Source organism: Somniosus microcephalus, chromosome 21 (assembly GCF_052327205.1).
Source record: "Somniosus microcephalus isolate GS21.2 chromosome 21, FLI_Smic_1.0, whole genome shotgun sequence".
NCBI lineage: Eukaryota > Metazoa > Chordata > Chondrichthyes > Squaliformes > Somniosidae > Somniosus > Somniosus microcephalus.
Window position 1 is genome coordinate 63,989,824 of NC_141007.1, and position 25,781 is coordinate 64,015,604.

General features: G+C 47.1%; 1 protein-coding gene across 1 annotated transcript in view; it reads left to right on the forward strand.

Annotated features, from left to right (window-relative positions):
- The window catches only part of LOC147102876 (dynein axonemal heavy chain 17-like), a 908,504-nt gene that overhangs the window by 673,075 nt on the left and 209,648 nt on the right, over positions 1 to 25,781 (forward strand). The window contains exon 54 of the mRNA XM_085963770.1: positions 12,911 to 13,002. Coding sequence (XP_085819896.1) covers positions 12,911 to 13,002 — 92 coding nt within the window. The remainder of the gene's footprint in view (positions 1 to 12,910; positions 13,003 to 25,781) is intronic.

Sequence of the window (25,781 nt, forward strand, 5' to 3'; positions counted from 1 at the left end):
GCATCTGGGATACTTGCCTTCATTAGCCGAGGCATAGAATATAAGAGCAAGGAGGTTATGATGGAGCTGTATAAAACACTGGTTAGGCCACAGCTGGAATACTGTGTGCAGTTCTGGTCGCCACACTACAGGAAGGATGTGATAGCTTTGGAGAGGGTGCAGAGGAGATTCACCAGGATGTTACCAGGGCTGGAGCGCTTCAGCTATGAAGAGAGACTGGGCAGATTGGGTTTGTTTTCCTTGGAGCAGAGGAGGCTGAGGGGGGACATGATTGAGGTGTACAAAATTATGAGGGGCATAGATAGGATGGATACTAAGGAGCTTTTTCCCTTAGTAGAAGGGTCAATAACTAGGGGGCATAGATTCAAGGTAAAGGGCGGGAGGTTTAGAGGGGATTTGAGAGAGAACTTTTTCACCCAGAGGGTGGTTGGAGTCTGGAACTCACTGCCTGAAAGGGTTGTGGAGGCTGGAACCCTCACAACATTCAAGAAGCATTTGGATGAGCACTTGAAATGCCATAGCATACAAGGCTACGGACCAAATGCTGGAATATGGGATTAGATTAGACAGGGCTTGATGGCCGGCGCGGACACGATGGGCCGAAGGGCCTCTATCCATGCTGTATAACTCTATGACTCTAAAAAGGCTGTGGATGCTGGATACGTTGATATTTTTCAAAACTGAAATTGATAGATTTTTGTTAGGCTAAGGTATAAAGGGATATGGAGAAAAGGCGTATAAATTCTGGAGGGGGAGGGTGAACAGCCAGAGGTCGTGGTCCACATTGGTACCAACGACATAGGTAAAAAGAGGGATGAGGTCCTGCAGCAAGAATTTAAGGAGCTAGGTGAAGGATTAAAGAGCAGGACCTCAAAGGTTGTAATCTCTGGATTACTCCCCGTGCCACGTGCTAGTGGGTATAGGAATAGGAAGATAGAACAGATGAATGCGTGGCTAAAGGGATGGTGCAGGGGGGAGGGCTTTAGTTTCCTGGATCACTGGGTCTGCTTCTGGGAAAGGTGGGACTTGTACAAGTCGGACGGTTTAGACCTGAACCAGAGGGGAACCAATATCCTTGCGGGGAGGTTTGCTAGCACTGCTGGGGGGGTTTAAACTAACTTGGCAGGGGGATGGGGTACAGAGTGGAGCTATAGTGGGGGGTGATTTACAGCCAAATACAGAGGAAAAAACAAGTCAGCTGGGAAGGCAGAGCAAATATGTGAAGGCAAAAGGGAATATGGCAGGGCTGGAAGGCATTTATTTTAATGCAAGGAGTCTTGCAAATAAGGTGGATGAACTGAAGTTGTTGTTGAACACATGGGAGTACGATATTGTTGCTATCACGGAGACATGGTTGAGGGAGGGTCAGGACTGGCAGCTCAATATTCCGGGGTATAGAATCTTCAGGCGAGACAGAGGGGGGTGTAAAAGGAGAGGGGGTGTTGCAATATTAATTAAGGAGTCAATTACTGCTGTAAGGAGGGACGATATATTAGCGGGTTCCTCTAATGAGGCCATATGGGTAGAACTTAAAAACAAAAAGGGGGCAAGCACTTTGCTGGGAGTGTACTATAGGCCCCCAAACAGTCAGGGGGAGATAGAGGAACAGATATGTAGGCAAATCTCAGAGAAGTGCGAAAATAATAGGGTAATAATAGTGGGGGATTTCAACTTCCCCAATATAAATTGGGATAGTCAGAGTGTGAAAGGCTTAGAGGGTGCAGAATTCTTAAAGTGCATCCAGGAGAGCTTTTTGAGCCAACATGTAGAAAGTCCTACAAGAGAGGGGGCGGTACTGGACCTAATCCTGGGGAATGTAGCCGGGCAAGTGGTGGAAGTATCAGTAGGAGAGCATTTTGGCGACAGTGACCATAATTCGGTGAGATTTAAGGTGGTCATGGAAAAAGACAAAGACGGCCCGGAAATAAGGGTTCTAAATTGGGGGAAGGCCGATTTTAATATGATAAGGCAGGATCTGGTCAAAATGGACTGGGAGCAGCTACTTATAGGAAAATCCACATCAAAACAGTGGGAGACTTTCAGAAGGGAAATAGAGAGAGTACAGCGCCAACATGTTCCTGTAAAGGTCAAGGGTGGGACCAACAAGCAAAGGGAACCTTGGATGACAAGGGATATACAAAAATGCATTAGAAATAAAAGGGGGGCTTTTGGCAGTTACAAAAGACTAAAGACGGAAGAAGCCCTAGAGGAGTATAAAAAGTGCAGGGGCATGCTTAAAAAAGAAATTAGGAGGGCGAGGAGGGGCCATGAAATAACACTGGCGAGCAAAATAAAGGAAAATCCTAAGATGTTTTATAAGTATATTAAGGGCAAGAGGATAACCAGGGAAAGGGTAGGGCCCATTAGGGACCAAAGTGGCAATCTGTGTGTAGAGCCAGATGATGTAGGCGGGGTTTTAAATGAATTTTTTGCATCTGTGTTCACTATGGAGAAAGACGATGCAGACATAGAAATCGGGCAAGGGGACTGTGACATACTTGAACATATTAGCATCGAGAGGGAGGAGGTGCTAGCGGTTTTAGCAGGCCAAAAAGTGGATAAATCCCCAGGCCCGGACGAGATGTATCCCAGGCTGCTGTGGGAGGCAAAGGAGGAGATTGCAGGGGCTCTGACACAAATTTTCAGAACCTCTCTGGCCACAGGGGATGTACCAGAGGACTGGAGAACAGCTAATGTAGTACCATTATTCAAGAAGGGTAGCAGGGATAAACCAGGGAATTACAGGCCAGTGAGCCTAACATCTGTGGTAGGGAAATTATTGGAAAAAATTCTGAGGGACAAAATTAGTCTCCACTTGGAGAGGCAAGGATTAATCGGGGATAGTCAGCATGGCTTTGTCAAGGGTAAATCATGTCTGACAAATCTGATTGAATTTTTCGAGGGGGTGACTAGGGGGGTGGATGAGGGAAATGCTGTGGATGTGGTTTACATGGACTTCAGTAAAGCCTTTGACAAAGTCCCGCATAGGAGACTGGTCAAGAAGGTAAGAGCCCATGGGATCCAGGGTGCCTTGGCGCGTTGGATCCTAAACTGGCTGAGTGGCAGGAGGCAGAGGGTGATGGTCGAAGGTTGCTTTTGTGACTGGAAGCCTGTGTCCAGTGGGGTACCTCAGGGATCGGTGCTGGGTCCCTTGTTGTTTGTGATCTACATAAATGATTTGGATGAGAATGTAAAAGGTATGATCAGCAAGTTCGCAGATGACACGAAAATTGGTGGGGTGGTCAATTGCGAGGAGGAAAGCCTCAGGCTACAGGACGATATAAACGGGTTGGTCAGATGGGCGGAAAAGTGGCAAATGGAATTTAACCCTGAAAAGTGCGAGGTGATGCATTTTGGACGGACAAATAAGGCAAGGGAATACACAATGAGTGGTAGGACCCTAGGAAGTACAGAGGGTCAGAGGGACCTTGGTGTACATGTACATAGATCCCTGAAGGCAGCGGAACAGGTAGATAAGGTGGTTAAAAAGGCATATGGGATACTTGCCTTCATTAGCCGAGGCATAGAATATAAGAGCAGGGAGGTTATGATGGAGCTGTACAAAACGCTGGTGAGGCCACAGCTGGAGTAATGTGTGCAGTTCTGGTCGCCTCACTATAGGAAGGATGTGATTGCTTTGGAGAGGGTGCAGAGAAGATTCACCAGGATGTTACCTGGGATGGAGCGCCTCAGCTATGAAGAGAGGCTGGACAGGCTGGAGTTGTTTTCCTTGGAGCAAAGAAGGCTGAGGGGGGACCTGATTGAGGTATACAAAATGATGAGGGGCATAGATAGGGTAGACAAAGAGGAACTTTTCCCCTTAGTAGGGGGGTCAATAACAAGGGGGCATAGATTCAGGGTAAGGGGCAGGAGATTTAGAGGGGATTTGAGGAGGAACTTTTTCACCCAGAGGGTGGTTGTAATGTGGAACTCAATGCCCAAAAGGGTGGTAGAGGCAGGAACCCTCACAACATTCAAGAAGCATTTGGATGAGCACTTGGAATGCCAATGCATACAAGGCTATGGACCAAATGCTGGAAAATGGGATTAGACTGGACAGGGATGGATGGGTGGCGCAGACACGATGGGCCGAAGGGCCTCTTTCTGTGCTGTAAAACTCTATGACTCTATGAAATGGAGTTGAGGTATAGGTAGCCATGATCTAATAAAATGGCGGAACAGGCTCAAAAGGCTGAATGGCCTACTCCCAGTCCTATTCCTATATTCCTACCTCCCAGGAATTAACCAATTCACTGCAACCCTGATACTAATGGAAATTCCTATGTGAGAGCTATAATTGACAATTTTCAAACAAATGGCATCTCCTTCCATGGTGATAGAGACTGCGTAGGAAGACCCCATATCCTTTCCATCACAAAGGCTACCTACTATCACCTCTGTATCATTGCCACCTCCACACCTGCTTCAGCCCATCTGCTGCTGAAACCCTCATCCATGCCTCCAGACTCAACTATTACAATTCTGACCTGGCCAGTCTCCAATCCTCCATGCTCCATAAACTTTGATTTATCCAAATCTCTGCTGCCATATCCTATTCCACCTCAAGTCCCACTCACCAGTGCTCACTGTCATACATTGGCTCCCAGTGCCCCAACACCTTCAATTTCAAATTCTCATCATCGTGTTTAAATCTTCATCACCTTGATCCTTCCTATCTCTCTAACCTCCTCCAGCCCTACAACCCTCCCAGAACTCTTTGTTCCCCCAACTCTGGCCTCTTATGCATCCCTTCTCCCTTCACCATATCATTGACAGCTGTGCTTTCAGCTGTCTGGGCCCCATGCTGTTGACTTCTCTACCTAAACTACTCTGCCTTTTCACCCACTCTACTACTTTAAGACCCTCCTTAAAACCCACCTCTTCGGCCAAGCTTTTGGTCACACTCCTAATAGCTCCTGCTTTGATTCGGCATTCATTGCCTGATTACACCCCTATGAAACACCTTAGGACATTTTTCTATGTTAAAGGGGCCATAATGTGAAAGCCATTTTAAAATAGAAAAAAATGAAAAAGGAAACATAGTGGTTACGTTACTGGACTAGTAATCCAGAGGCCTGGACTAATGATCTGGAGACATCATGGCAGCTGGGGAATTCAGTAAATTAAATAAATCGGGAATAAAAAGCTAGTATCAGTAATGGCGACCATGTAACTACTGGATTGTCGTAAAAAACCTGATTCACTAATATCCTGTTGAGAAGGAAATCTGCCATCCTTACCTGGTCTGATCTATATGTGATGAGATTAACACAATAGTAAGGAAGGATATTAGCTCTGATGATGTGGAATCTGTATCGGTAGAGCTGAGAAATACTAAGGGGCAGAAAATGTTAGTGGGAGTTGTATACAGACCTCCAAACAGTAATGCTGAGGTTGGGGATGGCATTAAATGGGAAATTAGAGATGCGTGCAATAAGGGCACTGCAGTTACCATGGGTGACTTTAATCTACATATAGATTGGGCTAACCAAATTAGTAACAATACTGTGGAGGAGGAATTCCTAGAGTGTATACGGGATGGTTTCCTGGACCAATATGCTCAGGAACCAACTAGAGATCAGGCCATTGTAGACTGGGTATTATGTAATGAGAAAGGATTAATTAACAATCTTGTTATGCGAGGCCCCTTGGGGAGGAGCGATCATAATATGATAGAATACTTCATTAAGATGGAGAGTGAAGTAGTTGACTCAGAGACTAGGGTCCTGAATTGAAATAAAGGAAACTACAATAGTATGAGGCGCAAGTTGGCTAGGATGGATTGGGGAATGTTACTTCAAGGGTTGACAGTGGATAGGCAATGGCAAACATTTGAAGATCGCATGGATGAACTACAGAATTTGTTCATCCCTGTCTTGCATGAAAATAAAACAAAAAAGGTGGCTAAACCGTGGCTAACAAGGGAAATTAGGGATAGCATAAGATCCAAGGAGAGGACATATAAATTGGCCAGAAAAAGCAGCAAACCTGAGGATTGGGAGCAGTTTAGGATTCAGCAAAGGAGAACAAAGGGATTAATTAAGAGGGGGAAAATAGAGTATGAGAGTAAGCTTTCAGGGAACATAAAAACTGACTGTAAAAGCTTCTGTAGATATGTGAAGAGAAAAAGATTGGTGAAGTCAAGCGTAGGTCCCTCGCAGTCAGAATCTGGGGAATTTATAATGGGGAACAAAGAAATGGCTGACCAATTAAATACATACTTTGGTTCTGTCTTCACAAAGGAGGACACAAATAACCTCCCAGAGATGTCGGGGAACATAGGGTCTAATGAGAGGGAGGAACTGAATGAAATCAGTATTTGTAGGGAAATGGTGTTAGGGAAATTGACGGGATTGAAGGCCGATAAATCCCCAGGGCCTGATAATCTACATCCTAAGGTACTTAAGGAAGTGGCCCTAGAAATAGTAGATGCATTGCTGGTCATCTTCAAAAATTCTATAGACTCTGGAACAGTTCCCATGGATTGGAGGGCAGCTAATGTAACCCCACTATTCAAAAAAGGTGGTAGAGAGAAAACGGGGAATTACAGACCGGTAAGCCTGACATCGGTAGTGGGTAAAATGCTAGAGTCCATTATAAAAGATGTAATAGCAGAGCACTTGGAAAACAGTGACAGGATCGGACAAAGTCAACATGGATTTACAAAAGGTAAATCGTGCTTGGCTAATTTACTGGACTTTTTTGAGGATGTAACTGGTAGAATAGATAAGGAAGAACCAGTGGATGTGGTGTATTTGGACTTTCAGAAGGCTTTCGATAAGGTCCCGCATAAGAGATTAGAGTGTAAAGTTAAAGCACATGGGATTGGGGGTAAGGTACTGACTTGGATAGAGAACTGGTTGGCAGACAGGAAGCAAAGCGTTGGAATAAACGGGTCTTTTTCCGAGTGGCAGGCAGTGACTAGTGGGGTACCGCAGGGATCGGTCCTAGGACCCCAGCTATTCACAATATATATTAATGATCTGGACGAGGGAACTAGATGTAATATCTCCAAGTTTGCAGACGACACAAAGCTGGGTGGGCGTGTGTGCTGTGAGGAGGATGCCGAGAAACTCCAGTATGATTTGGACAGGTTGGCTGATTGGGCAGATGCATGGCAGATGCAGTATAATGTGGATAAATACGAGGTTATCCACTTTGGTGGCAAAAACAGGAAGGCAGATTATTATCTGAACGGCAATAGATTGGGAAAAGGGGAAGTGCAATGAGACCTGGGTGTCCTTGTGCACCAGTCGCTGAAGGTAAGCATGCAGGTGCAGCAGGCGGCTAGAGTTTAGAAGAATGAGAGGGGATCTAATTGAAACTTATAAAATTCGAACAGGACTAGACAGACTAGTTGCAGGAAGGATGTTCCCAATGGCGGGGGAGTCCAGAACCAGGGGTCACAGCCTAAAGATAAGGGGTAAGCCATTTAGAACAGAGATGAGGAGGAATTTCTTCACCCAGAGAGTGGTGAACCTGTGGAATTCTCTACCACCAAAGGCAGTTGAGGCCAATTCATTAAATATATTCAAAAAGGAGTTAGATATGTTTCTTAAGGCTAAAGGGATCAAGGGATATGGGGAGAAAGCAGGGACAGGGTACTGAATTTGGATGATCAGCCATGATCTCATTGAATGGCGGAACAGGCTCGAGGGGCCGAATGGCCTACTCCTGCTCCTATCTTCTATGTTTCTATGTCATTGCTCCTATCAATTCGTTGTGCACTCCATCGAGGTCCTCATCTAAGTCCTGTGCAGCAGAACTCTCGCGCGAACTCGCCCTCCAGGGAGCTGGCCCCCGAGCTACCCTTTCCCCCTGGCCTTGCTGTAGCCCACTCATGCCCAGTGCCTCACCCTGTGCAGATCCCACTACTACACTTGCCTCTAAAGTATGTGTGGTACCAATTTCTGAGCTGGTGTCTGTGAGTGACAGATGCAGTGACGTAGTGTCGTCTTCTTCCTTGTCTTCTCCCCCCTTGATCTGTTGAATCACCTCGGGGACAGGCTGGTCCAATGCTTGTTGTTGATTATCTGAAAGCAGAAAGGCACAACAGTCGAGTTATGGTGAGGGGGGAAGCCAGATATGCATGCCTACAGCATCAGTAGCTTGAAAGTGAGAAGAGATTGTGGAATGAGGGCGAAGTGCGATGTGAGAAGGTTTAGGAATGACCATACTGTTGTTGTCCCCAAGGGGTTCAACTTCGCCGGTTGCCACAGCCTGTATGATCTGCCGCCCAGTGATCTGCAGAACTCTCTCCTCCAGTTGGCTAAGGTCCTGCATGTCAGCCTGCCCCCTGTTGCTCCCTTCGGTTGTGAGCCACCTTGGCCTGCAAGAGAAAGGGAAGTGTGTCAGTGAGTGTGGAGCAATGTGTTTGGGTGGTGTGCCTGCCATAGTTGAATAGCTGCCAGTGATATGTGGGTGTGAGTGTGAGTGTTGCAGCAGTGGTAAGGTTGTGAGGGTGAAGTGAAGCTCTGATTGTGAGTTGTGAGTAGTGCTAGGTAGAGATTGTTGGTAGGTGAGTGCTGGGGGTATGGTGCATTGAGCAGTGCGTGAGGCTTGTGGTGTAGATGGTGGGATTTGCAATTTGCTGACACCTTCACTCACCTTGACCACCCGTGTGAGGTCATTAAACTTCTTTCGGCACTGAATGGCCAACCTTGGCACTACAGTGCTGCCCGTCACATGTGCGGCTATCTCCTGGCACATCATTCAGGAGATGTATAGCAAGGGCTTCCTGTCAGTCTGGGGGAAGAGGACAGCCCACTTCCTCTCCACGGCCACAACCAGTGCCTCCAGAGCTACGTCTGAAAATTTCCTTCTATTACTACTTCTTCCTGCAGTTGGAACTGCCTTGACAATGAGGTGCTGCAGCATCAATGCACCTCCCTTTTAAATGGTGGAAAAAGCCTGTGGCACACATGACTGGGAATTAGACTATTGGTCCACCTGTTGAGCGATAAGCCAGTGAGCAGCAGTTCACAGCGCCAGGGACCCGGGTTCAAATCCGGCCTCGGGTGACTGCCTGTGTGGAGTTTGCACATTCTCCCCGTGTTTGCGTGGGTTTTCTCCGGGTGCTCTGGTTTCCTCCCACAGTCCAAAGATGCGGGTTAGGTTGATTGGCCATGATAAAAATTGACCCTTAGTGTTAGGGGGGATTAAATACGTGGGGTTACGGGGATAGGGCTTGGGTGGGATGGCTGTCGGTGTAGGGACCGGGTGCTAGGGTTTGGATGATCAGCCATGATCTCGTTGAATGGCGGAGCAGGCTCGAAGGGCCGAATGGCTTACTCCTGCTCCTATCTTCTATGTTTCTATGTCTATGTTTCTATGTTTCTATGAATTCATGACTATAATCATGTTAATGAGGAGTGAACATGAATTTTGCATCCTGCCTGGACCATTTTGAGTTGGCACAACTTAACATCGTTTGGCCTTAACACTGCCCGTTTCATGGATATATCCAATTTCTTGGCCTTTAATTTTAACTTTTTACCATTATTCCCTGTTTTCACCTTATTCGCTGATGCACTATTACTGTTAAACTCTCTGGGCTAGAAATTCATTATAGCCCAGGAATGGGCGGTATCATTAGAAAGTTTGAGAATTAGTGGCAGGTGCTAAGGCTTTAGACCGCACACAAAATTCATTCTCACTGCTCAAAGAAATGATTGGAGTGCTAATTCAAGCCTTAAAGGCCTAGCTCATTGGCATTACACTTAAATGGAGGACCAATATCGGGTGCAATCTAATCGCAAGTCATCATTGCCACAGGCTTTTCCCAGTACTTAAAGGGGAGGTTCATTGATACTGCAGCACCTCATTCTCAGCATTGTTGGCTGTGCAGCTGCCTCAGCAAGGAGAAGCACAACAAGGAGAAGGAGCCAGAGGACTGAAGCAGGTGTGCTCATGGCAGATCCACCTCAGTCAGGTGGTCAGGGTGATTGAATGCTTCAACAAATGCTACATACCACCATCTGTGCCACAAGCTTCACACACTGCCCAAAGAACCAGAACCCCAGCACTCACCCACCAACAATCTTTACCTGCCAACACTCACACCCACATCTCACACCTTGCACACAATGACAGCTATTCAACCATGGGAGGCACAAGGGTCATTAGTTATTAGAATGAATGTGATATGTTTATGCATAAATTTATTGATGGAGTTTGCAATATTTTGTGGTCTCTCTCATTTCACCTTTGCACCCATGAGGATGCAGTGATATGGCATGACACAGTGATGGTATGATGGGGATGTGGTGAGCAAAAAGGATCTGGGGTTTAAGTCATCCTGGTGTGAGGCTGGAGGTCTGTTTGGAGGAGGTGGCAGAGTTCTGTGACCATCACCTTGGTGATGCGGAGCCGTCTAATACACTGTTCGTCGCTTAATTGAAGGTAGGAGAAGTGCAATCGGAATACCCTCAGAGGGTAAGGCCTCCTGGTGTGAGCCCTGATGTCCCTCCTTCCTGGAGGCTTCCTGGAGCTGCATGACAGCTTTCTCTGTCGCTGTCTGGTCGAGGCTCTAAGGTAAGTGTCGACAATAACATTTCCAGATCGGGCGGCCAGTGAGCGTTGCAAGTTCACTGACGGTCACGATCTGCCTGGCGTGGAAATCCCCGGTAGTACTTCATATTGGCGGTGCAACGGGGGTGGGGGGCCAGGTTTGCCGTACGTCGCTGGCTTTGCTTCGCTCCGGCACTACTGCATCATCGCCCGTTACCGCCATCTGATGGCACTAACAGGAGGCGCTAAGGTACCCAATTTTTCCCCCTCTGTCCCTTCCTGTCACACTCTGCTTATCTTTACCCAAATCGCTACACTGCTTCATTGCCTTGACTTTTCTCTTTAGATTTCAAAATTTCCCCTAACCTGACCCCTCCCCCCAACCTTTTAATTTAAAGCCCTAACTACAGCCCCAGTTGTTCAATTTGTCAGGACACTGGTCCCAGCCCAGTTTAAGCGGAGCCTGTCGAAATGGAACAGCTCCCTCTTTCCCCAGTACTGGTGCCAGTGCCCTGTCAATCAAAACCCCTTCATCCCACATTACTCTTTGAGCCATGCATTTAACTCTCTGGGCGCGATCTTGCCAGTCCTGGGGAGGTGGGTTTGGAGGTGGGACTGCTGGGAAAATGGCAGAATCTGGGGGCGGGTACCCATCCCATCCCCAACCCGTATCCGTGCCATCTTCCCGGGAGGTGGGTAGCCGACCCACGCGCGTAGGGAAACCCCACCAGGGTCACCGAGGCGAGCAGTGGGTCTTCGGGCGGGCTGAAAGGTGCACTGTGAAGGTAAGTGATGGGTGCAAGTGTGGAGAGGTGAGTATGTGAGGTGAGTGTAACGTGATCGAAAATGTTTACTTAACTTTGTTTCTTCCTGCAGGCTTCAACCGTTGGGAATGCAGAGAGTCTCGCATCTGACCGGCAGAGATGACAGATGGCTGCTGCATTCTCCAATGCAACAATCATCTAATTTCTGCTCACAAAAAAGGTTTGATGAGTCTTGAATACAAGAACTCATCAAACTACAGAGAATGTTGTGTTTGACAGCTTCACAGGGCTGTCAAATGATGACAATTCATCTGCCAAAAATGTTTGACAGATGAAACATCAAAGGCTGACGTTCTCTGTCACCGGCTTTCCCTTAACTGGCCTGTTAAACCCGCTGGGCAGGCTTAACAAGGTCAATCAAGGGAAAATAGCGTGGGTTGGCCACAAATCGATGGAGGCAGGACTAAAACCCGACAAGCAGCAATCCCGCCTCCAATGCGCCCCCATTGGCAAAATCGCCCCCTCTGATCTGCTTGTCTCTATGCCAATTTGTGCGTGGCTCTGGTAACAATCCAGAAATCACTACCTTTGAGGCCCTGTGTTTTAATTTGGACCCTAGCTCCTCAAAAACTCTCAGCAGAACCTCATTCCTAGCTCTACCTATATTGTTGGTTCCTAAGTGGACCACGACAACTGGATCCTCCCCCTCCCACTCCAAATTCTTCTCCAGCCACGAGGAGATATCCTTAACATTTAACCCCAATGAAAAATGTACCCTGACTCTGGCTGATTTTCCAGACTAGGGATCATTTAAATAATTTTGGTGGGCTCCTTAGCCTCTGCCATGATGTCTACTTGGAGGAGAATGCAGATTGGCCATCACAGGGATTGGAGGCTTGCCACAGCATAGTGTGGCTACTGGCTTCTGATAGATAATGGATTTTAAATCCACAATCGAGTACAGAAGCTTTACAGGCTTTAAGGTTTAAAAATCCCATATCGACACTGGTTAGCAGGGGTTGAATAGGCATCCTTGGCACCCATGTTGCCAATGTATTGAACTGCAGGAAATGTAGAGGCCATAAAAATATTTGGGGACCTGGTGGAGCAGGTCACTGATCCATTTCCTACCCCCTGCAACATCCCCCCCCCCACCCACGTCCCTCCCCCCGCCCCCCCCCCACCAACTCTCTCACACAAAAAATTCTGCAGAGGGCAGAAAATCCCAGCCGTAATCTGCATGGCCCTCATAATTTAATTTTTATAAGGATAAGAAGCTAGCAAGAGTTAAATAAAGGCTAACTTCCCCACACCCAGTCTCCACCACCCCCCACCCCACCCTGCCGCCCCGCACTGTTTTTATCAGTACACAGCCCACTTCTATTTCTTTCTGACATAACTTTCCTCCTTCCTGACTATTCTTCTCTAAGACCTGGATTTTTCAGTCCTCTGCTGCTGCCTGCCATAATTTTGGATTGAAACCTTGATCCCATTCCCACCCATGGAACTAGCAAGCTTACGTTGAGGTAAACATGATTCTCCAGTCAATTAGAAATATTCATTTAAATGTTTAAAGAGCAACATTAAGATATTTTAAGGCTACAGTTCCTTTTTAATAATTTTTTTTTTATCGGCAGCATTGCACCAGAAAATTACAGCATTTTACCTACCAACTGCCATAAAATTTCATTACATATTCAACTTGAGAGACCTTTCTAACATATTCCAGGTACAGTATTTCACTTGTAACCTTATGAATGTATGCATTTACCAGCCGTAGCTATTTGTAATTTTTTTTCTAATTTATTAGATCATTATTTTTTGTTCATGTACATTTATGTTGAGTTTGTAATTATATGCAATATGAACATCTATACAGTGACTTCCAAATGAACTGTGACCACAATACTTGAGCAATAGGGCCAAGAGTTTCCGCTTTGGGTGCATTCGGCGATCTGGGTACAAATTGCACTTAACATTGCGCTAGTTTTGAGAAGTGTTTTTTTCCCCTCAAGTTTCTGCATATCACCGAACATAAAATCTCCCATGAACCAGCGCAATTGGGCAGTGTTTTGAACGTAATTCTAAATAAATGTTTCCATTAGAAAAAATTATGTGGTACATTTAAAAATGGTATGCTCCTGTATGCTCCTCCTGCGCTATGTGGGAACTCAGGGACACTTCCTCTGTCCCTGACAACCATGTGTGCAGGAAGTGTGTCCAGCTGCAGCTACTGGCAGACCGCATTGTGGCGCTGGAGCAGCAATTGGATACATACTGGACCATTCACGATGCTGAGGACGTCGTGAATAGCACGTTTAATCAGTTGGTCACACCACAGATAAAGGTGGTACAGGGAGAAAGGGAACGGGTGACCAACAGGCAGAGTGGTATGCGCAGGCAGGTAGTGCAGGGGTCCCCTGTGGCCATCCCCCTCTCAAACAGATATACCGCTTTGGATACTGATGGGGGGGATAGCTTACCAGGGGAAGGCAGCAGCAGCCAACTTCCTGGCACCAGGGGTGGCTCTGCTGCACAGGACGGGAGGAAAAAGAGGGGGAGAGCCATAGTAATAGGGGATTCTATTGTAAGGGGAATAGATAGGCGTTTCTGCGGCCGCAAATGAGACTCCAGGATGGTGTGTTGCCTCCCTGGTGCAAGGGTCAAGGATGTCTTGGAGCGGCTGCAGGGCATTCTGGAGGGGGAGGGTGAACAGCCAGTTGTCGTGATGCATATAGGTACCAACGATATAGGTAAAAACCGGGATGAGGTCCTAAAAGCTGAATATAGGGAGTTAGGAGGTAAATTAAAAAATAGGACCTCAAAGGTAGTAATCTCAGGATTGCTACCAGTGCCACGTGCTAGTCAGAGTAGAAATAGAAGGATATTTCAGATGAATACGTGGCTAGAGGAATGGTGCAAGGGGGAGGGATTCAAATTCCTGGGACATTGGAACCGGTTCTAGGGGAGGTGGGACCAGTACAAAATGAACGATTTGCACCTGGGCAGGGCCAGAACCGATGTCCTAGGGGGAGTGTTTGCTAATGCTCTGGGGGAGGGTTTAAACTAAAATGGCAGGGGGTTGGGAACCTGAGCGGGGAAACAGCGGAAAGGGAAACGAGGATAAAAGCAAAAGACAGGAAGGAGAAAAACAAAAGTGACAGGCAGAGAAATCAAGGGTTTAAATCAAACATGGCCACAGTAAATAATAATTCTAAAAGATCTAAGAGCGTTAAAAAAACAAGCCTGAAGGCTTTGTGTCTTAATGCGAGGAGCATTTGTAATAAGGTGGATGAATTAGCTGCGCAAATAGATGTAAACAGATATGATATGATTGGGATTACGGAAACATGGTTCCAGGGTGGCCAAGGCTGGGAACTCAACATCCAGGGGTATTCAATATTCAGGAAAGATAGGCAGAAAGGAAAAGGAGGTGGGGTAGCATTGCAGGTTAAAGAGGGAATTAACATAATTGAAAAGAAGGATATTAGCTCTGATGATGTGAAATCTCTATGGGTCGAACTGAGAAATACCAAGGGGCAGAAAATGTTATTGGTAGTGGTATATAGACCTCCAAACAGTAATGCGGAGGTCGGGGATGGCATTAAACGGGAAATTAGAGTAGCGTGCAATAAGGACACTGCAGTTATCATGGGTGACTTTAATCTACATATAGATTGGGCTAACCAAATTAGTAACAATTCTGTGGAGGAGGAATTCCTGGAGTGTATACGGGATGGTTTCCTGGACCAATGTGTCGAGGAACCAACTAGAGATCAGGCCATCTTAGACTGGGTATTATGTAAAGAGAAAGGATTAATTAGCAATCTTGTGCGAAGCCCCTTGGGTCGGAGCGATCATAATATGATAGAATTCTTCATTAAGATGGAGAGTGAAATAGTTGACTCAGAGACTAGGGTCCTGAATTTGAGGCGCGAGTTGGGTAGGATTGATTGGGGAATGTCACTCAAAGGGTTGACGGTGAATGGGCAATGGCAAGCATTCAAAGATCGCATGGATGAACTACAGAATTTGTTCATCCCAGTTTGGCATAAAAATAAAACAAAAAAGGTGACTCAACCGTGGCTAACAAGGGAAATTAGGGATAGTATATGATCCAAGGAGAGGACATATAAATTGGCCAGAAAAAGCAGTAAACCTGAGGATTGGGAGCAGTTTAGGACCCAACAAAGGAGGACAAAGGGATTAATTAAGAGGGGGAAAATAGAGTATGAGAGTAAGCTTGCAGTGAGCATAAAAATTGACTGTAAAAGCTTTTATAGATATGTGAAGAGAGAAAGATTGGTGAAGTCAAACGTAGGTCCCTTGCAGTCAAAATCAGGGGAATTTATAATGGGGAACAAAGAAATGGCTGACCAATTAAATATATACTTTGGTTCCGTCTTCACAAAGGAGGACACAAATAACCTCCCAAAGATGTCGGGGAACATAGGGTCTAATGAAAGGGAGGAACTGATAGAAATCAGTATTTGTAGGGAAATGGTGTTAGGGAAATTGATGGGATTGAGGGCCGATAAATCCCCAGGGCCTGATAATCTACATCCTAGGGTATTTAAGGAAGTGGCTCTAGAAATAGTAGATGCATTGCTGGTCATCTTCCAAAATTCGATAGACTCTGGAACAGTACCCATGGATTGGCGGGTAGCTAATGTTACCCCACTGTTCAAAAAGGGTGGTAGAGAGAAAACGGGGAATTACAGACCGGTAAGCCTGACATCGGTAGTGGGGAAAATGCTAGAGTCCATTATAAAGGATGTAATAGCAGAGCACTTAGAAAAAAGTGACCGGATCGGACAAAGTTAACATGGCTTTACAAAAGGTAAATCGTGCTTGACTAATCCACTGGAATTTTTTTGAGGATGTAACTGGTAAAATAGATAAGGGAGAACCAGTAGATGTGGTGTATTTGGATTTTGAAAAGGCTTTTGATAAGGTCCCGCATAAGAGATTAGCGTGTAAAATTAAGGCACATGGGATTGGGGGCAAGGTATTGACTTGGATAGAGAACTGGTTGGCAGACAGAAAGCAAAGAGTTGGAATAAACTGCTCTTTTTCCGAGTGGCAGGCAGTGACTAGTGGGGTACCGCAGGGATCTGTCCTTGGACCCCAGCTATTCACAATATATATTAATGATCTGGACGAGGGAACTAGATGTAATATCTCCAAGTTTGCAGACGACACAAAGCTGGGTGGGCGTGTGTGCTGTGAGGAGGATGCCGAGAAACTCCAGTATGATTTGGACAGGTTGGGTCATTGGGCAGAAGCATGGCAGATGCAATATAATGTGGATAAATGCGAGGTTATCCACTTTGGTGTCAAAAACAGCAAGGCAGATTATTATCTGAATGGCAATAGATTGGGAGAAGGGGAAGTGCAACGAGACCTGGGCGTCCTTGTGCACCAGTCGCTGAAAGTAAGCATGCAGGTGCAGCAGGCGGTTAAGAAGGCAAATGGTATGTTGGCCTTCGTAGTGAGAGGGTTTGAGTACAGGAACAAGGATATCTTGCTGCAGTTGTACAGGGCCTTGGTGAGACCACATCTTGAGTGTTGTGTGCAGTTTTGGTCGCCTTATCTGAGGAAGGATGTTCTTGCCATGGAAGGAGTGCAGCGAAGATTCACCAGGCTGATACCTGGGATGGCAGGAGTGACGTATGAGGAGAGATTGGGTCGATTGGGCTTGTACTCGCTGGAGTTTAGAAGAATGAGAGGGGATCTCATCGAAACTTTCAAACAGGACTAGACAGACTAGATGCTGGAAGGATGTTCCCGATGGTCGGGGAGTCCAGAACCAGGGGTCACAGTCTAAGGATAAGGGGTAAGCCATTTAGGACAGAGATGATGAGGAATTTCTTCACCCAGAGAGTGGTGAACCTGTGGAATTCTCTACCACAGAAGGCAGTAGAGGCCAATTCATTAAATATATTCAAGAAGGAGTTGGATATATTTCTTAAGGCTAAAGGGATCAAGGGATATGGAGAGAAGGCAGGAGCAGGGTACTGAGTTTGAATGATCAGCCATGATCTCATTGAATGGCGGAGCAGGCTCGAGGGGCTGAATGGCTTACTCCTGCTCCTATCTTCTATGTTTCTATCTTGCGATGTAACCTGGTGGAGCTTTATTAGTACAGCTGAAAATGGGTTTATCACAAAAAAAAACAATTTTATTCAGAGGAGGGTTTTAGCGCCGATCGCAAAATTGACCTGTCGTTTTGCGGTGGCACTAAGCACTACCACTACGATCTCCTGCGCCCGCAGATTGTGAAGTTACGCAAATGTGCAATGCCCCGGTAGTGCCCCGGACCGGAATTTGATTTGCGCCCCCTGCTTTAGTGCCTGCCGCTAGGAACAAAAGGTAGAAGGGAACGTTTTCAAGTCGGGAAGGGGCTGAGGGAGTGCTATTTGAAGGCGTGCGCTTCCTGCTTTTTCTTGTCGGCAAAATTTTTGGCATACGCATGTTGAGAGGGAGAGGGACGTCTGGAGAGATTTAACGCTTTCCTAAGGAGTTTTGGTCCTCAGCACCACTTTTGAGGTTCCTATTTACCTGACCTTCATATTTAGCACATTTAGAAGATTTTATGGGAGCTGTACTAACTCGGGGCGTCATCCTCCAGCTTCACCTTCGGAGGCAGCAGAGAGAGAGTGGCACACGTGGCCAGAGGGAGGAGGGCCAACAGGCCTCTGCACAGAAGACCTTATCCTCCCAGGGTATTCCAGGGCAATTCTCTTAGATTAATTTGTCTGAGGAGCAGTGTTTCAGAAGGCTGAGCAAGTGGTCACTGAGCTCTGCTACCTCCTGCAACCAGATTTACAGCCTCAGCTCAGGACCAGGGCGTCTCTGTCAGTGGCAGTGAAGGTGACGGTGACTCTGAATCTCTACACCAGCGGCTCCTTCCAGGCTTCAACTGGGGACATAGCGAATATCTCCCAGTTCACTATCCATTGTTGCATCCGGGAGGTGATAAATGCTCTGTACAAAAGGAAAAGGCAGTACATCTCTGTCCCCATGACCCGGGACAAACAGCGCGAAAGCGCATGTGGCTTTGCTAGGATTGTGGGCTTCCCCATGGTTAAGGGCGCCATTGACTGCACGCATGTGGCATTGCTGGCACCTCATGAGAATGCAGAGGTGTTCCAAAATAACAAGGGCCAGTTGGTGTGTGACCTTAGACAGCGCATCCTTGCCGTCAATGCCCACTATCCTGGCAGCAGCCACGATGCTTTTATCCTGCGGCAGACTGGTGTCCCAGACTTCTTCCAACCACCGCGTCAACCTAGTGGATGGCTCCTCGTGGACAAGGGTTATCCACTCTGCACCTGGCTGTTGACACCGCTCCGTAACCCCAACACTCCTGCTGAGCTGCAATACAATGATAGCCATAGCGCCACCAGGGATTGGTGCACCGCCTCAGGGGGAGGAAGAGGGAGAGGAGGAGGAGGAGGAGGAGGTGGAGGTGGAGGATGAAGAGGAGGATCAGCAGCACTAACGTGGGAGGGAGGTGCACAATGTTGCCACTGCAAGGGCTGTCCGTGAACGCCTGATAAGACACCGCTTCTAACGAATTACAGAGAAGATGGCTTCTGGAATTTAGAAGCACATCATCACAAGCATCCCGCAGCCCCTATTGACAGGCAAAGCTCCAATGACTCAAATCAGCAAAGGTGTAAAGTAACAATAACGTTTTTTATTTATATTACAAACTCTGTCTTATTTATTCAGGACAAACAATTAGAAACAAACCCAACAATTCATAAACGAACAAAACTCATTTTCGCAACATCGAGATAAGCGTTAAAACAGTAAACAAATATATTAAGATGAACATTAAACTTTCCCACAAACATTCCCCCCATTTATTAATAATTTCTACTTTTCGGCCTTCAAGGGAGACCTCCATCCTCTGCGCACTTCCCCCCTTCCCACCCTACTGCTCCTCTGTAATGTGGCCCAGTGACTGCAGCAAGGCTGGCGGAAGGCTGCTGAATGTTGGATCCAGACACTGGAGATAGCCTTGAAGGACGCCCTCGACCAGCTCTGGGCCTGGAGGGCCCGGCTGCAGACTGCACCAACTCTGCATGGGCGGCAGCAGTCTGGGCTGGCTGTGTTGCAGCCCGTGGCAAGTGCAATGGCGAAGTGGCAGTGGTGGGAGCAGGAATGCTGTCATCCTGAGAGAGGATGGCACCTTCCTGACTGACCGACACACTGCCACTTCCACGGGGCAGTACCTCAGCATCCGGAGCAATCTGCTCAAGCACAGATTGCTGGTCTGCTGCGGTACCGTAAGATCCCCGGTGGACTGTGAGCAACCCAGCGAGGATGACAGCTTCAGCGCTTGCGTGACATCAATCTGAGACTGCATGAGAGCAGTCTGAGACTGGATGGCACCAACCAATGACTTGATTGCAGCACTAAGCCGTTGCGTTGCGTCGGCCTGTGCTGCAATAGATCCTGCCACCTCACCCATTACACACGGCATGGGCTCTGGTTCCCCACGGTCTCCCTGCAATTCAACCATCCTCTGCAATGAGGCAAGGATGAGTTCAAGGGTTTGCGCACAGATGACAGCTGTGCTAGTAGCGGACTCCTCCACTCTCCTAGCAAGTACTTCCATGCTGTCAGGCATCCTTGCCATTGCACCCATGATCTCAGTGTGCATGCTCAAGGTCTGCGTATTCATGGCCGCGATGTTGAGGTCCTTGTCCTCATGTGCAGCAGAACTCATGTGCCTACTCACCCTCTGGGGAAATGGCCCCCAAGCTTCCCTTCCCCCATGGCATTGCTGCAGCCCGCTGGGTCCAGGAGCTTCACCCACATCAGATCCTAACCCCCTGCTCCCCTTCAGGGAACACGTGGCCCTAGTGTCAGAAGTGTCACCCTCGGGAGGCACAGGCTGTGAGGCTCCAGCTTCCTCTTCCTCCTCATCTGGTGCGTCGCTGCCACTGGCAGGCTGAGGTACAGGTTGGTCAGCTGGTGGTTCACTATCTGAAAGCAGGAAGGCACAAGAGTGGCTTTAGCGTGAGTGCAGGGGGGCAGGAAGGGTGCAAGGACTGGAGACAGTTAGTTAGATTGAAAGTGTAAAAGGCTGGTGTTATGAGGGGGAAGTGGTATGAGAGAGGAGAGAAAGCTGATGAACATACCATTGCTGTCCCCAAGGGCATTGACCTCTGCACTGGCCACGGCATCTGTGACCTGACTCACAATCAGCCTGTGGACTCTGTCCTCCAATTCAGTGAGGAGGTGTAGGTCCGCCTGTCCTCCTCCTGTCCACTGGGTCTCTCATCGTTTATGTGAAAGCTTGGCCTGTGTAGTGGGTTTTTGGTTTGGGGTTTGTGTCTGGTCAGTCAGTCGTGTGTCTGAGCTGCTCCAGCCCCGTGCAGTTCGAATCGTTTCCCCTTTTTGGTCCTGAGCACCGGATTTATTTACAAGTAGCAATATAGACAAATGAGACCAGTGGTTCGGTGCAAAGAAAACCAATGTTTATTAAAATAGAGAACAATTACTATACAGAGAAAATCACTATGGATGCAGCACAATTACACTTAACGGGGGGGAGGAGAAACGGACACATCGAGGGAAAATGACACTTTAGCAATTCCCCTTAACTCCCACCCTTTACACCTATCTAGGTTATCTTGTGATGGGCCAGAAAATTGATGCTCACCAGTCTAGGATGTTGAAACATCTGCTCCGTGTCCTGTTACCTGCCGATGTCTTAGGTTTTCACCGCCCCAAAGCAGAGATACCCCAGTAATTTAAATGTAACTGCAGGTATTCTACTTCCCTGGACGGGCTCTTCGTCGATGGTCCTTTTTGCTGGGTTGATGGTAAGGCAGGGCACCGGAGGCGAGGCAGAAGAGAGAGAGAGAGAGAGAGATACGGCTTCCCGAGGGACTAGTTATACCCTTCCCGGTAGCCCTTATCTCCTGCCAGATCAGCTCATTTCTTTTGTCTAATCTGGACGTATTGAAACTTATACAAAAAGTACTGATCTGGGCCCATCGACCTGGATGGCCGGTAATCAGTTTTACTGATCTCATCAGTGTTCCCCTTTGTCCAACTGGTTTTGTGATGGGGCCATTCCAGTCTGAATGCCCCATTGATCGTTTGTAAACAGTGTTGATGTTCTCTAAACGAAGGCCTGAATGCTGCTGAGCTTGTCCCACTACATATTCAATAGGTCCTGACTGCTGTTGATTGTTTGTGCAAACAACCTTGATGGCTTTTAATCAGAGGCCCGAATGCCACTGGGTTTGCTTCTAATGCATAAATGCAGAAGGTCTGTCTGCATTCGAGTTCTGGAAAGTTCCTTCTCACAGTCATCAGAATACAAGCTGTCAGTCCAAACTGAAACTTACAGGCTTTTGCCATGAGGCTGACCGCAGCCATTTTGTTGTGCCCTGGATTTTAAACTCAGTCCAACTAGGGTTTCTTTAATAAACCAAAAGTAAATCTTCGGGGGAGACATGAAATTTGCGAATCCTTTCACCTGCAAGAAAAAGGACAGCGTGTGAGTGAGTGTGCGGCCAAGTGTTTGGCAGATGTGCCGACTATAGTTGAATAGCCATTAATGTCTGCAAGGTGTGGGATGTGAATGTGAGTTTTATGAGATGGCTATAGTTGTTGGATGAGTGTTGAGCATTTGGTTATTTACACCGTCTGGGCAGGGTGAAGTTGAGATTGTGGGATGTAGATGTATTGAAAAGCAGGTACTCACCCTGACCACCCAAGTGAGGTTGTTGAACTTCTTCCGACACTGAGTATGTGCCCTTGGCACCAGGCTCCTTGATGACACGTGCTGGGCTACCTCCCTCCACACTCTTAGAAACTCCCGGGGCAATGGCCTCCTGCCACTCTCTGGGAAGAACACTGCCCGTCGCTGTTCAACAGCACCAATCAGAGCCACCAATGCCTGGTCGCTAAAGCGCCAAGCTCTTTCCCTGAGCCTATCCATCACTACTTTAAGCACAATGGTGGTTTAGGTGTTTGCAGGCCGAGATTCAATGCTGCAATGAGCAGGGTGTGGCTGGGCAGCAAGATGGCCCCTCCCCCTTAAGAACTGGACGGCGCCAGTCTGTCTGAGTTTCATGGTAATTGACATCGCCTGAGCTTCGGTAGCGTTTTGAGGTAATGGCTCGCTCCCCAACGTTAGCGCCTTAGAGAGGTGTGTAGCGCTTGATTTAGCGTCCACATCACCTCCAGGGGTGATGGAAGCGAATTTTGCGGTTGACAGCAATAATTAGCACCGTGCGCTAAACTTTGTGCCCAGCTGATATTAGCGCCCCAAAATGGGCAATACCCAATTCTTCCCCCAGAGTATCTAGTCCACCACCTGTAAGTAACCCGATTTTAAATAATTGAAAATGACTTTAAAAAACTATACAGAACCATTTACTAGTTACATTGGTGTACAGTAGTCAATTTCTTTGTTATTTAAAAAAATATATATGTTTAAAAGCTTTTAAAACATGGCTATTAGTGTCCACGGGAAGAGAAGGCTTCATGTATATGCCCATCCTCAATGAGCTCAGCACACAAGTGCAAAAGACAAGGCTGAAGCATTTGCAACCATCTTCAGCCAGAAGTGCCAAGTGGATGATCCATATCAGCCTCCTCCAGAAGTCCCCACCATCACAGAAGCCATTCTTCAGCCAATTCGATTCACTCCACGTGATATCAAGGAATGGCTGAGCGCACTGGATACAGCAAAGACTATGGGCCCCGACAACATCCTGGCTGTCATTCTGAAGACTTGTGCTCCAGAACTAACCATGTATCTAGCCAAGCTGTTTCAGTACAGTGACAACACTGGCATCTACCCGACAATGTGGAAAACTGCCCCACTCCTCTTACTATGCGTTTACTATTTATATGCCTATAGAAGACTTTTGAATTCCCTTTTATGTTAACAGCACTATGGGAGTGCCTTCACCACACGAACTGCAGTGGTTCAAGAAGGCGGCTCACCACCACCTTCTCAAGGGCAATTAGGGATGGGCAATAATTGCTGGCCTTTCCAGCGATGCCCACATCCCAGGAATGAATAAAAATAAACTTGCAAAGGTGATTAATTTGATCTGAAGGCATGGACAGTTGTTTGTGTGTGACCGGCTTCTATTGCAATCATAGAATAATACAGCACAGAAGGAGGCCATTCGGCCCATTGTACCTGTGCAGGTCCTTTGAAACAGCTAGGCCAATTAGTCCCACTCTCTTGCTTTTTCCCCATAGCTCTGCAATTATTTCCATTTCAAGTATTTATCCAATTCCTTTTTGAAAGTTATTATTGAATCATGCTTCCACCATCCATTGAGGCAGTGCATTCTAGATCATAACCAGTCGCTGCGGACATCTTTTTTCCTCATGTCGCCTCTGGTTCTTTTGCCAATTACCTTAAATCTGCGACCTCTGGTTAGCAACCCTTCTGCCACTGGAAACAGTTTCTCCTTATTTACTCTATAAAAACCTTTCATGATTTTGAACACCTCTATCAAATCTCCCTTTAACCTTCTCTGCTCTATGGAGAACAACCATAGTCTTTCCATGTAACTGAAGTCTTTCATCTTTGGTACCATTCTAGTAAATCTCCTCTGCACCCTCTCTAAGGCCTTGACATCGTTCCTAAAGTGTGGTGCCCAGCATTGCCCATAACACTCCAGCTGGGGCCTAACCTGTGCTTTATAAATTGTGATAAACCCATGTAGTGAGACAAGGACTCGAAGAGGCGATATCGTAGAATTAGCACGAGTACTTTATTAACAAACAGAGTAACAAACATCATGCCTGCATCCCGGCATTTCACCTTTGCTGGCCTTGACAGGAAGCAAACCTCTTACCTTAGCAGCAGCATTGGCTACAGCACCACCTGGTGGATAACCTTAATCATAACATCGCAGATTACTATATCCCTGCCCCCTTAAGAATTCAGTATGAATTTCTTAACAAACGACCATTCCTAAGGGTCACATAAGGAGACTCCATTCATCATGTTCCATACTTGACGAATCTAACAGTTCAGTATCAATCTCTCTGGTGGCTTGCGAGTCCTTTGTGAACGTCTAACAGTAAAGTCCCTGCTTGGTTGTGGTGAAGCCACCAGCTGCTCCTGAGCAGTGCTCAGAGTATCTGACTCTGCAACGATGGTTTCCTCTTGACGAATAGGTTCCTGTGGAATTGTCTCTGTCCCTGGTAGTGGCACCACAGATGCACTTGGATAACTGGGGGCAACCCTGTCTTCAGTCATTGCATCTGGAACCTTCATTTCAATTTCCCCTTGCCTGGGAAGTATCTGATCTACATGTCTGCGTACTACCCTACCATCTCCCAACATGACCTTGTATGATACTGGACCTGCCATTGAGTCTATGAAGCCAGGAATCCACTTTGGCCCATAACTGAAATTCCTGGTAAGGACCGCATCTCCTTCTCCAAAACTTCGGCTCTTTGTTCTTTTGTCATGGTTCTCTTTTTGTTTGTTTTGTCTGTTTTCCATTTTCCTTTTTAGGTCTGGGTGGACAAGGTCAAGAGTGGAGCGTAGTCTACGACCTAATAACATCTCAGCAGGAGAGAGCCCTGTGGTGGATTGAGGTGTTATTCTGTAGCTGAACAGAACCCGTGACACTTTGGCTGCTAAACTCCCTTCTGCACTTTTTTTCATCATCTCCTTAAATGTTTGTACGGCTCTCTCCGCAAGTCCATTTGAGGACGGATGATATGGAGCCGAGGTCACCTGCACTATGCCATTTTTTCCCAAGAAGTCTTTTGTCTCTGTACTCACAAAACAAGTGGCATTGTCACTCACCACGATCTCCGGTAGCCCTTGATTACTGAAGCTCCGATGCAGGCAGTCTATAGTAGTAGTGGCGGAAGCAGAATTTACAGGATAAACATCCATCCATTTGGAATGTGCATCAATGATTATGAGGAACATCTTCCCCATGAATGGACCCGCATAATCTAAGTGCAATCTTCTCCATGGTTTATCCGGCCACTCCCAGGGGTAGAGAGGAGCCGCTGCTGGTGCCTTCCGGTGTTCCTGACAAGTGCTGCATGTCTTGACTAGATTTTCTATCTCCTCATCTAGCTTTGGCCACCACAAGTAACTCCTAGCCAAGGCTTTCATACGCGAGACCCCAGGATGACACTGATGTAGTTGCTCTAGGATAGACTGTCGTGCTGGCTGTGGAATAATCACTCGTGCTCCCCACAACACGCAACCATCCTGCACACTCAGCTCTGTTTTCCTGACACTGTAGGGTGTGAAGTCAGCCCCTCCCGGATGCTGTGGCCATCCCCTCACCACATATTCTCGAACTCTAGACAGTATTGGATCTTTACCTGTCCATGTTCTTACTTGCTCTGCAGTCACAAGTGCCATGTCAGTGTCCTCCAACATCAAAACTCTGTCCTCTGGAGCTGCACGGATAGGTGTGCCTGGCAGTGGAAGACGGCTCAAGGCATCTGCGTTCCCATGGTACTTGCCCGCCTTGTAGA